Source organism: Salvelinus sp. IW2-2015, linkage group LG4q.1:29 (assembly GCF_002910315.2).
Source record: "Salvelinus sp. IW2-2015 linkage group LG4q.1:29, ASM291031v2, whole genome shotgun sequence".
Taxonomy (NCBI): Eukaryota; Metazoa; Chordata; class Actinopteri; order Salmoniformes; family Salmonidae; genus Salvelinus; species Salvelinus sp. IW2-2015.
In genome coordinates this window covers 74,436,159-74,448,659 of record NC_036842.1, presented here as the reverse complement: position 1 = coordinate 74,448,659, position 12,501 = coordinate 74,436,159, and the positions used below count along the sequence as shown (strand labels likewise).

Here is a 12,501-nt window from a genome sequence, read left to right as displayed (position 1 = left end):
CCATTAACTCACTGTCAGGGCTTATCTAGAACATGCTGTCCATTAACTCACTGTCAGGCCTTATCTAGAACACTGCTGTCCATTAACTCACTGTCCAGGCCTTAATGCTGTCCATTAACTCCACTGACAGAGTCCTGGTTCATCTCAGCCAGACTGGTTAGAGTGATGACAGGTCACACACACACACACACACACACACACACACACACACACACACACACACACCACACACACACACACACCACACCACACACACACACACACCACACACACACACACACACACACAACACACACAGTTGAAGTCGGAAGTTTACATACACTTAGCCAAACGCATTTAAACTCAGTTTTTCACAATTCCTGGCATTTAATCCTAGTTAGAAAAAGTCCATGTCTTAGGCTAGTTAGGATCACCACTTTATTTTAAGAATGTGAAATGTCAGAATAATAGTAGAGAGAATGATTTATTTCAGCTTTAATTTCTTTCATCACATTCCCAGTGGGTCAGAAGTTTACATACACTCAATTAGTATTTGGTAGCATTGCCTTTAAATTGTTTAACTTGGGTCAAACGTGTCAGGTAGCCTTCCACAAGCATCCCACAATAAGTTGGGTGAATTTCGGCCCATTCCTCCTGACAGAGCTGGTGTAACTGAGTCAGGTTTGTAGGATCCTTGATCACACACACTTTTTTAAACAATTGTTGGAAAAATTACCTGTGTCATGCACAAAGTAGATGTCCTAACCGACTTGCCAAAACTATAGTGTGTTAACAAGAAATTTGTTGAGTGGTTGAAAAACAASTTTGAATGACTCCAACCTAAGTGWATGTAAACTTCCGACTTCAATTGTATATGAGGTGCCGGATAGACAGGGAGAAAAGGTGTGGAGTGAAACTGAAGTGATGGAACATGCAAACAAGGGGAAGAGGAATACTTGCCCTTCTGCCCTGTAGTGACCCCAGATAGAGAGAGAGAGGGAGGGAGCGGGAGAGAACGAGAGAGGGGAGGGGGGAAAAGGAAGGAGATAGAGAGAGAGAAAGAAAGAAAGAGAGAAAACAGAACCATTGGGATGTCTTATCAAATTCATATTACAGCAATATAAGAAGTCTTAAACAGAAGGGAAATCTGACAACCACGCTATCCAAACAGAGAAGTGCTACCATGCAGAGACATGCAATAAAGTACAGTAGGTTCACAGAGACATCCTCAGTTATTCCAGTATCTGTCTCTCCTATTATTCCATGTGACAGGCTTTGGCTTTGGATTTCACTATGTTCTTTCCAATAGAGTTCCTACACTCATAAAGACATCAATGTCCATCAATCAATCCCTTAAAAGAAGACATCACGAGAAAAACATCATTAAATTGATACAGTCATGCCAGCAGTCTGTGGAACCGTTTACTGATGGTTCAGTATGAAAAGGTTCATGACTATCTGGTGCATAATCAAAGCATTTCAATAGCATGTAAAACATGACAGGCAGATTTCAGGACATCTCATGTAAGGACTGGGAAGGGTAGGAATCACATGGACCTCAGCTGTTCTCTCGTTTACTCTCTGTCAATACAGATTTGTCATTCCTTTTCCCTTCTTTCCTTCCATCTCATTTTACCTCCTTTTGTTTCGCTCTGTCACTGTGTAGAATTAATATACTTCATCATGCAAACACAGATACATGATCATGCAGAGACTGGACGACACATAAGGAACAGTGAGTTATACACCAGGAAATAGACTACTTGCCCCATGGAGCTGTACAGATCCCATKAAGGGGCAGATAGAGGGAGGACATGAGGGGAACATTAAAGTCAAGAGAGTTGGATAGTTTGTAGAGGTGGATTTATCTTGTACATCAGAGGTACAGTACAGGAACCATGTGATAAAGCCTCTATGAGTAGTGATAAACCAGGTCTGGGTAGAGAAAGAGGTGCAGACAGGCAGGCTGTGTAAGGTAACATGCCTCCTCTGCCCTCAGATTCAAAGAAAAGGAACAGAGGAACAAGAGATGGAAAAGAGGAAGAGAAAGAACAAGGAGAGGGGGTGGAGTGCATCAGAGCTGATGGAGGGAAGAAGAGAGGGGAAGTATGTGATCTGGGAGAGGGTGATGGAGAGGAAGAGTACGGTGAAGGGAGAGAGAGAGAGAGAGAGAGAGAGACGTCAGCCGACTGGACCATGGGGCCACACTACAAAGGACGAACTTTGGCAAAACTCACTGATTTGAGAGAGCAAAGTTGCTGTGGTGTGTTTCTTTTGTGGCTGCATGCCTGGGTGTGTGTGTGTGTTCTCACCCATGGCCTGTCTGATGGTGTCTCCCAGTTTGGCCTGTAAGTAGTGTTCACTGTAGGTAGGCAGGACCAGAGCCAAGCTGGGGAAATAAAGGTCTTGTCATTATACAGGACCCTGTCCTTTCTCTGTTGACACACTGAAGGCGATGCTTGGAAAAACATGTTCCATCCACAAGGTGACAGGACACTGAACATCTGCATTTACACACATTTCAGTAGTTGAGAAAAGGGTTTTACTGTGATGGAGATGCACAGAGAGTGCCCCCTACTGACCAGACCTGATCATATTCATGAAGTAGAGATGTGAGACCACTGTGATGTTACAGCAACCTATCCAATCGTTTCAGATCACTACACGTTTCCAGGAGATATGGCTAGGGGTTAAAGGTTGTTTCTGGACTGGGTCAACATCTTTCAGTCCTCCTGCCTACCTGTAGTCTGTTCCATTGACCTGAGCCCAGGTGTACGTCCTTACTCCTCTGTCGATGTATCTCTGTCAGCGAACATACAGAGGTGTTAAAACAGTCATAATCCTAAATCGTAAACTACACGTAACTTACTTCAACCTAAATCATCCACTGATGTCACTAGGAGATGTGTAAGTGAGAATTAGTACTATTATGTGTCTTTCATTGGTGCTGATCTCACCTCATCCTGAGTTTTAACTAGAGTATCTATGGTCTCTTCACCTGGGTTCCCATCTATCATCATTCTCCTGATCTACACACACAGAGAGAGCGAGAGCGAGAGAGCGAGAGCGCGAGAGAGCGAGAGAGCGAGAGAGAGAGAGAGAGAGAGAGAGAGAGAGAGAGATAATGCATGCTTTTGTGTGTGTGAAAGATAAAATAAATATACAAAGATATCTTCTTCAACTGTACCCCGTGTCAAATGTGTGAATGGTTACAGGGTCTGATCTCACAACCGTTCTCTCTCTAAAACACAGTGCACATCTGTACACCAGCGAGAGAGAAAGAGAGGAATAACAACAAGGAGATCGGTAGCACTTCTATATGCTGAACCTCCCTCTTGGAGTGTCTGTGTATATGATAGAAGCAGGATGAAAGGAGAGGGAGCGACAGACAGAGTGGGGTATCCACTGCTTCTGTAAACATGTCCTCTCATTTACAGCCAGTCACTGTATAAATCACACTCAATTAACTTTAGTAGGAGACAGGACACAACTAACACCTGTGTGTGTGTTTACCTGGACTTTGACGTCGTTCTCCAGTTCCGCATCGAGGAAGTCCAGAGTGACAGGCTCCTGGAATTTAGGATTCTGAGGAGATGTGAGTGTTTAGTCTAGTGGATGAGTTACCACGACACACACACACACACACACACACACACACACACACACACAAACACACACCAAACACACACACACACACACACACACACACCACACACACACACACACACACACACACACACACACACACACACACACACACACACACACACACACACACACACACACACACACACACACACACACACACACACACACAACAGTCTCATTCTTGTATATTCAATAGCATGACTTGTTGATATCGGTCCCCTGAAGCATGTTGAGTTGTTACAGCGAGTTGTAATGAAATGCAGTAGACCAGGGATCATCAACTAGATTCAGCTGCAGGATAATTTTTCTGGAGCGGATGGTCGGGGGCTGGAACATAATTACTAATCATTTGTAGACTGCAAATTGACGTCAAGAAGCCCAAACAGATATATTTGACTAAAACATATACATTTCAGACATTGCTTACATTTGTATACGATCACGTCTCTCTATTTTGCGTGGGAATACATGGGAACAGGTTTCCTTAATAAAAATCACTTGGAGCTCATTTCCTGGTGTATTTACAGTCTTTAATAACCAACAATGAAAATGTAAAAATAAAAACTTGCTGAGAAAACTTGGGAGGCCAAATAAAATCATCGCCGCCAGTTGGGAAACCCAGTAGACTGTGTAGTGTTCAGTCATGGGTTCTTAGCATGGCTTCAGGCCATAGAGTAAAACACTGCTCCTTACCCTATCGTGTTATTGGTTCTACAGTATATACTGTACATTCAGACAAAGAGCCTAGTTTATACAGCTGAGAACCAACTGACCGGAATACTCCAGCTTGTGTGTTGTGTGTGTGTGTGTGTGTGTGTGTGTGTGTGTGTGTGTGTGTGTGTGTGTGTGTGTGTGTGTGTGTGTGTGTGTGTGTGTGTGTGTGTGTGTGTGGGTGTGGTGTTGCATGCATGCGTGATGGTTGAGTCCGTGTGTGTGTGTGTGTGTGTGTGTGTGTGTGTGTGTGTGTGTGTGTGTGTGTGTGTGTGTGTGTGTGTGTGTGTGTGTGTGTGTTGTGTGTGTGTGTGTGTGTGTTTGATACAGACTAACTGTAGACTGTGTTAGTGTCAGTAGTTAAACCCTCAGTGCATATCAGGAACTTTCTAATGTTATAAAGTAGCAGCAGTAATCCAGAACTACTCTGTTAAAGCACCAGGAAATGGATGGAACCTGATACTCTGTCTCCTAGCAACGCTGCTCTACCTTTAGACTGTATACACATTTCAGAAGGTTCATATGGATTTAGTTTCTGCAGAAGCTCCATAAACACACTGTGATGATGATGATTAAATGAACCTTACATTGATGAAGAGAGAAAAGAAAGACGGAACAGTGGAGGATGATGAAGAGGATCTCAGCATGAAAAAAATCAAATCAAATAAATAGTTAGAGGCCATAAGATGATACAGAAAATATAAGCACATTAAATAAACAGTCAAATGAAGGAGAGAGGATGAAACTATAATATACAGAGAAAGAAAGAATGAATGAAAGAAAGAAAGAGTGGCAAAGTGAGTGGGTGGGGGAGAGAGATCAGAATCCAACTCCAAACGTAGCGAGGGATTTGTGTGATGAATATGAAATGGGTTTTCTATTCAACCACAAATAACACGCAGACTGAAACACAAGAGCAAGAGAGAAAAGAGAGAATGTGTTCAAAGAGTCCAAGGTCACCCTCCATATTCACACCTCCCTCTGTTTCTCTGATCACACATGCACACGCAAACAGATCATACACAGTAAGATTGACCATGCCCTTTCACTGGAATGCTTTACAGTGATGTACCAGAGGGATTATGGACATGATTTACAAAGCAAGTGTATGATTTGAGTATAAATAGGAATTCATGACAATAGTGCACAGAAGGATTCATACAGTTTTATGAATTGATCTATCAAGTCCCAGTGAGAAAGACAAACCAGTAGCAGTACTAGGAAGGGACCTGCTGTTACCTGGTCATGTCATCATGTGTTAGTTCAGTCTTTCTCTCTCCCTCTCTCCCTCTAGGACCTACCCTTCTCCCTCTCTCCCTCTAGGACCTACCCTTCTCCCTTCTCCCCTCATAGGACCTACCCTTCTCCCTCCCTCCCTCCCTCCTCCCTCCCTCCCTCCCTCCCTCCCTCCCTCCCTCCTCCTCCTCCCTCCCTCCCTCTGGACGCTACCTTCTCTCCATCTCCCTCTCTCACACACAGGTGCATACACCCAAACTTCTAGACAATGACACAACATAATGACAACATGACAGATGGCTTAGAGGAAAGAAACAGTTTAACAGAACATGTGAAAGAGTCAAATAAACAGTGTGAAACATTTAGCGAATTATGTGACCGTCTACTTGACTAATAACAACTAGTCACTATTACCTTCTATTCCACCACTGAGTATGGCTGCTCTAAGACTACAACAGCAGCAGGAAAACACTGACCACGCTACTGTTCATCTGAAGTGTGTTTACTGATTGGAATGATTCAAAAATCAAGAGGCTCTCTCACATCTGAGCCATCTTCGTTGCAGGCGCATTGTAACAATAGAATTGATGAAGGAAAAGAGAAACCTGCACACTGCTCTGGCTAGTATCACTATTTATTATTAAGATTTACGTATCGGCCTCAAGGCCTTCGTCAGAGCTTTTGTGAGTGCTTGTAATTTGCACCCTAAAGTAGACATTGCTCCACCCACATCCATTTAGTGCATGTAATGGGGTTGGATTCAAGGAAATACAAATGTGTTACCAGACATAACAATGTGAATTTTATAAATATTCAAATAAAGAATGTACATAAAACTTATTTAACACTGATTGGAATGATAGAAAATGACGCTTTGGTTCGTTCAACCTTTTCTATTCAATTGATCTGAAATCAAATAGCAGTTGGGGGGGGGGGGCAATGTAGTGGTGGCGGCCTATCAGAAGAGTTGGAGGCGTGGCTTATTGGGCTGTGGCTTTCAGGTTGTTATTTTTGCCAACCTGTGAAATTTACTGTCATTACAGTAAATGTGGTCGGTTGTATTCCTTATTCAAACTTAAACGTGCCAGTGTCTGTAATGATACTTGCATAAGTGCATGCGATACTGAAGAGCCTGACAAGTGTTATAGGTTAAGGTATCCAATGCTTGGTTACGATATTGTTGCTACTTAATATGAAAGTCTTGTGTAAAGAATATGTTCAGAAACATTATTTCATGTTATTGAACCARCACAATTTCTTGATATATAAATAATGAATTGAATTGCGTGTAACCCATAGGTAATTCCATATTAAAAAGTGAACTTGGAACAAGATGAAAACATGGGACGTATTTACATTAAATATTTGTTTGTATTTGTTATTAATTAGGTTCAACCAAAAGGGGGAAAGTAAGTTGAGTGCTGAAAGAAATAGGTTGCAACTTAAAATATAGTATTGATAAAAATCAAATAAAACAGTTGACATTGAATCATATATTTGGTTTCAACAAATGCAGTATTTTTTAACTGAGAAAACATAACTCATTTACTTGTAACCAGTCAAGTAATTTTCTTAGGTTGATCCAAGGAGTCCTATTTTAGTGTACCATCACTTTAGCAGAGTTTACTGGACACACACACTACTCAACGATCTAACAGTTAAAGACCAGCCCTAAGGGTTACTAGTCTATAACATCTATAATATGTTCTACTATAGCACATCTACTATCTATCTATCCTACTCTCTCTCACCTCATGGAGCGTGATGGCATACGGCTTATTGAGTCTTGTCTTGCGGTTACGGATCCTTTTCTAACAGATACATAATGAGAGAGATGCAGGGAGCATTTCAGTAGGAGACAACATCTCCATTTGATAATATTAATTTATTGGCCAGGCACTATTATCTAAATAGAATACACGTTAACACATACAGTATGTGGCCAGGCGGGACTCAAACCATAACCGTTGCAACCTTCAACAAAGTGTTGTGTCTGTAGCATATTTCAGCATGGTTAAAATCCCATTAGTCAGAACAAGGCCTTCTGATGGCATTCATCTCTGATCCCCTCTCTGTAACAGACGTGAAGACTGTTTCAAACCCTGACTGACACACTCACACACATGGTTCCTCCTTAGGAAACCTATACAACGCTGTACAAGACCTCCAGTCACTTTGAAACAGTACCCTTTGAAAGAGGCTGCACGCCTTTACACACACACATGAACACCCTGTGTATGCTGTGCATTGCTTAGGGTTAAGTGCCAGTGCATGTGTGTGTATGAATAGATTGGATCCATGAGTGTGTGTCCATGTTGATTAGTGTTTTAAGGATGTGGTTGGATGAGATGTTAACATGTGTCCCAGGCCTTGTTGAACACAACAAGCCCCAACAGACAGCCTGCGGGCCTGGGCAACACATGGCTCTCTGCAGCCTGTCAAGTCCTGGGGTGTTGAGGAGGAGGTCAGTAGAGGAGGAGAGGAAAGAGGGGAGGAATAGAAGAGGTACTGTAGGGAGGAGCAGTGGGTTGTGTTTCCCTAAAGGTGGCTCAGGAGCATTATGGTGGCCTGTGGTTAGACATACTGCTACGATCATGTGTGGGTTCATATGAACATGAATAGCAAGCATAGTAGCACCTCCGAATGAGTTGGGATTGTAAGACATGTGGTAACAGAATAGAAGAGGTAGGGATAGTACATACCTTAGGTTGGAGGTTGGGGTGTAGCAGTACATATCCATTGGGGTCGATGGCAAAATAATATCCATTAGGTCCAATCTGAGGAGTGGAGGAACAGAGAGCGATGGAGGAGACAGTTGAACATATGTTGTATACTACAGGGAACATGGATGTGTACTCACTACATCCCTGTTCTGGGTTATTAGAGTATCGATCATAAACATGATTGAGTTCATATGATAGAGGGCAGGGCTGTCAGCGTAAGTCTGTTATTTTCAGGCGAATAATTTGGACAAAAAGAAAATTATACGAGCACGTCTTGTTTATGAAGCCGTTGACACCAATTGTGAAATAACGCCACATTCCGTAAATTATTTATTCGGAACAGGTTACATTTGTGCGTCTTCTTGCATGCGAAAATAAGCTGTAGACCAATATAAATTGTTATCTGGGAAACTGCCTCTGACAGGTCTGTGGATTCATAGTGTGAATTAATTAATTAATCAATTGCTCTCTGCCTGTTTTTTTCTCTTGTTTGCAACGCATCAGTGCAGCACCATATTAATTGAATCAATGTGATTACATCACACCAGAGATATACACGTCGCTGTCGCCATTGAAATATCCCATGTTCAGTGCCAATGATGTATYGCAGGGGTTCCCAAACTTTTTGGGCCCACGACCACATTTTGATATGAAAATGTTTTCGCAACCCCAAAACGGATATAACCAACAGCCAATGTTTACTTTTTTAAATTGAGGCTATGAAAGTCTATTACAAATCAGTCCGACAGTACAGTACTTTTGACACTACAATCTGAAGGAAKTATGGTTTAAAGTGACTAAACTGCATAAAAAAGGTATTAGAAAGTTCAGAAGGTCATCAGAGTTTTGTATGATCTTCTGTGTAGAAAAGAACATCATCATTAACCACATTTCCATCAACAGTTTTATGCGACCAAATACAACACATATCACGATACTTGTAATGGAAACAGGAAGTTTAGGTACACTTTTATAAATGCCGACAGATCATTTTTTCGTTCGACATCGTGAGATCTTTTTTTGTCAGTATAATTAATTATGCCAGAAATGGCGGTGGAAACACCTTTATGCGCAAATATAAATGTAACCATCATATGGAAGTAAACTTGGAGGCACGCGATGATGGTGTGTGGTCCTCCCACCACGACTCTGGAAACCATGCAGTTTATTCGGCTACAGATAAAATATGTTACGATGAACTTCACAGGGTGGTGAAAGTGCACAGTGATCTTGATGCTCAGTAGAGCTGAAAATGCGATGGAAACACATTGAACTTTAGATTTTTATTTGGTGCATGAAAACATATGTGAAAATGTACATGTTGTGTGCATGTGCACTACATCAGCACACACTGGTTTTTATCTGCAACAAGTCCATTTGGTGGAAACACCACTGGTGGGAAATGGCATTCCTTATGCAGATTTTAGAATATTCGTATGAAAATTGGTCACCAGTTGGATGGGACCCTAGCTAGTGATGATGTTCTTTTTCATCCAGTCTGATTTTGTGCCTGGTCTCGTCCACTATGTTCTAACGAGTCCTGCGCAGCTTGTAGAAGGAAACAGAAACCATACGTGTCTCAGAGTCTTATCTTTCAGCGATGGGGTCATAATATTTTGTAGCTTAAACGGTTCAATAGAAAGAGACACATTTGTCGGTAGAAAACAGAAACCGTTCCGTTTATTACAACTCCATCTAGGGGCTACCGGAGGTTACCGATGTAACCCCGGCTCTATTATTTCAACGTTTCTCTCAAAACCCCTTTTTCAAATCAGGTGAGCCCTAGTTTGGGAAACGCTGATGTAGCCTATTTTATAGCCATTCAGCAACGAAGAGGATCGATCTATGCTTCTCTCCTCTAATAGGCCTAGGCTTATTCTTTTTTTTTTTTTAAATGCTCAAAATAAGTTTCAAACTATATTGCTGCTCGTTTAAGAGCTGTGAGGGGGAAGAGATAAGCCAGTGGAGTTGCCAGCAGAGATGCGTGAATTGCTCAAGAAGGGAACAGTGACGTAAACAGAGAGTTGTGCAAGTTAGAAGTTAATATAGCTATATATTATAGGCCAGCTAAAGTGAATCTAGGCGGCCACCTGTGCTATAGGCAACCCTAAAAGAAAGAGACAAAAACTCTCTGCCTATTTAGATAAAGCACTCAAATTAAAATACATAACCTCCCACTGCTTCATTAAAATGCATCAATGGCTGATCATTAGGCTATAGACAGGTTACGTGCTTCTATTTTCTAATGGCTGTCAATTTCATCTTCATATAGCCTATATCACAGCTGCCTATATCTCCCCCTTAAAACGTTCCTTGTCAATTTATAAAATAAGCTACATTGATTTTGCATTATCCTACAGTGGAGGCTAGTTTTTGATATCCTACAGAAAGGATTTGAAGCTAAGGCAAGTTTTTTAATACGTTTTTTGGGAAAGAAGAAATGTGATTTGCTTATGTGTCTGAGTGAGATATGCTTCAGGTGGCTTTGATTGATGGGTCCTTTTAGATGTGTGTGTGTGTGTGCGTATAAGTTCGCTAATTCTCTATGTCCATTCAGAAAGTTTCCTAAAATAGGCCAAGCCTGTCTGGAGGGAAAAGCCAATCAGACTTGTTGTGAATGGTTTTAGTGTGTCCAAAACCGAATCTGTATTTTTTCGGCATTTGGACGAAAAGATCAAAAGTTGGTGAGAAAAGACCTTAACATTGAGACTGAAGTAGGAGAATAAGGAGTGTTCTGGTGTGTTAGTGTGTGTGTCACTCACAGTGTAGCGCGGTGTGAGCTTCTTGATGTCATCTAGTGACACGTCAATCCCCATCACCCCGAGGATCAACTGGTTCTGAATCTGAGAGGGAAAGATGCAGGGAGTTCAACATGTTCATTTACAATTGAATAGTAAGAGTTGTGTTGACTTAGAGGCTAATGCTGGGATGGGATTATTTTAAGAAAGAATTGGTGTGTGTGTGCCTGCTTGCGTGTGTGGATTACCTCTAAACCCGATTCATCTTTATACTTGGTCTTGTTGAAGACAGGTAGGGTTCCTGTGATGACCAGACCTAGCTCCTAACACACACAGACAAAGAAAGCTAAATTAAAGTCATCGTTGTTGGGTTTCAGAAGCCTCCAGCATAGAGTTAGATTTTGGTGAGGTGCATTGTGGGATAGAAGTGATGTGATACCAGAGCGTCAAGGTAGACATTAGTCCACTGGACCTGCTTGGCCAGCTGGTCAGCTAGAACCATGGGTCTGCCCAGGACATCCAGGTACTCCTACAACACACAAATACACTCCTTTGAATACAATTTAGTCATTTAGCACACGCTCTTATCCAGAGCGACATACAGGAGCAAATTGGGTTAAATGCCTTGCTCAAGGGCACATCGACAGATTTTTCACCTAGTCAGCTTTCGGTTACTGGCCCAACACTCTTAATCGCTATGCTACCTGCCGCCTGATACACACGTTTAAGACAAAGTCAACCACATACACATCGGAAATAAATTAAACACACACACAAACACAAGTTCATGCAGAATGCTTATTATCACCTGAGTGTTGATGCGTATGGCTCCAATAGAGGGAATCTCATAGAAGTATCCTGGGAGAAACAGACAATGGACTAAGATCAGGACATTAGCTATCTACATAAGCAGACCCAACATGGAAACTCAACCGATACACAGAACTACCAGTGCTTAATGTTTAGCACAAACAAACAACAACAACATGGTATGTACCTTTATTAGCGCAGGCCATCCACTGGACTGGACCTTTATCATAGTTGTGTTGACCCACTGAGAAGGTGAAGATACGCACCTAGAACACAGAGCCGTGTGTATCTGTTAAAGACACATCCACATTGAACTGGAAGGTGTGTGATAGAAGTTAAAAACTATATTTAGGTACTGTGTCTGAGAGGTTATTATGGGCCATAGAATATCAACTCTAACTATTGGGAAGGACTACTGTTACAGTGTACACAGGGATTGGTTTCTGAAGGGCTGAGGATGGTGTTACCATGTTCTCTCTACCTCCCATCCTCACAGTCTCCTTTCATGTGCTGAGCAGAAAGAGCAGCTTTGGCAGAGTTATCATCACACACTTCATATCTGCTAGAGAGGATGACTGACAGTAACGGAGACTGATCTGCCTGTGTCTGTCTGTGTGTGTGTGTGTGTGTGTGTGTGTGTGTGTGTGTGTGTGTGT

The 12,501-nt window shown here is 42.0% G+C and overlaps 1 protein-coding gene across 1 annotated transcript in view; it reads right to left on the bottom strand.

Annotated features, from left to right (window-relative positions):
* LOC111962521 (voltage-dependent calcium channel subunit alpha-2/delta-1-like) overlaps positions 1–12,501 on the bottom strand; it is an 81,254-nt gene that overhangs the window by 27,717 nt on the left and 41,036 nt on the right. Inside the window, 10 exon segments of the mRNA XM_070439783.1 lie at positions 2,292–2,368; positions 2,720–2,781; positions 2,937–3,008; positions 3,493–3,564; positions 8,277–8,351; positions 11,060–11,140; positions 11,284–11,358; positions 11,475–11,564; positions 11,844–11,893; positions 12,033–12,111. Coding sequence (XP_070295884.1) covers positions 2,292–2,368; positions 2,720–2,781; positions 2,937–3,008; positions 3,493–3,564; positions 8,277–8,351; positions 11,060–11,140; positions 11,284–11,358; positions 11,475–11,564; positions 11,844–11,893; positions 12,033–12,111 — 733 coding nt within the window.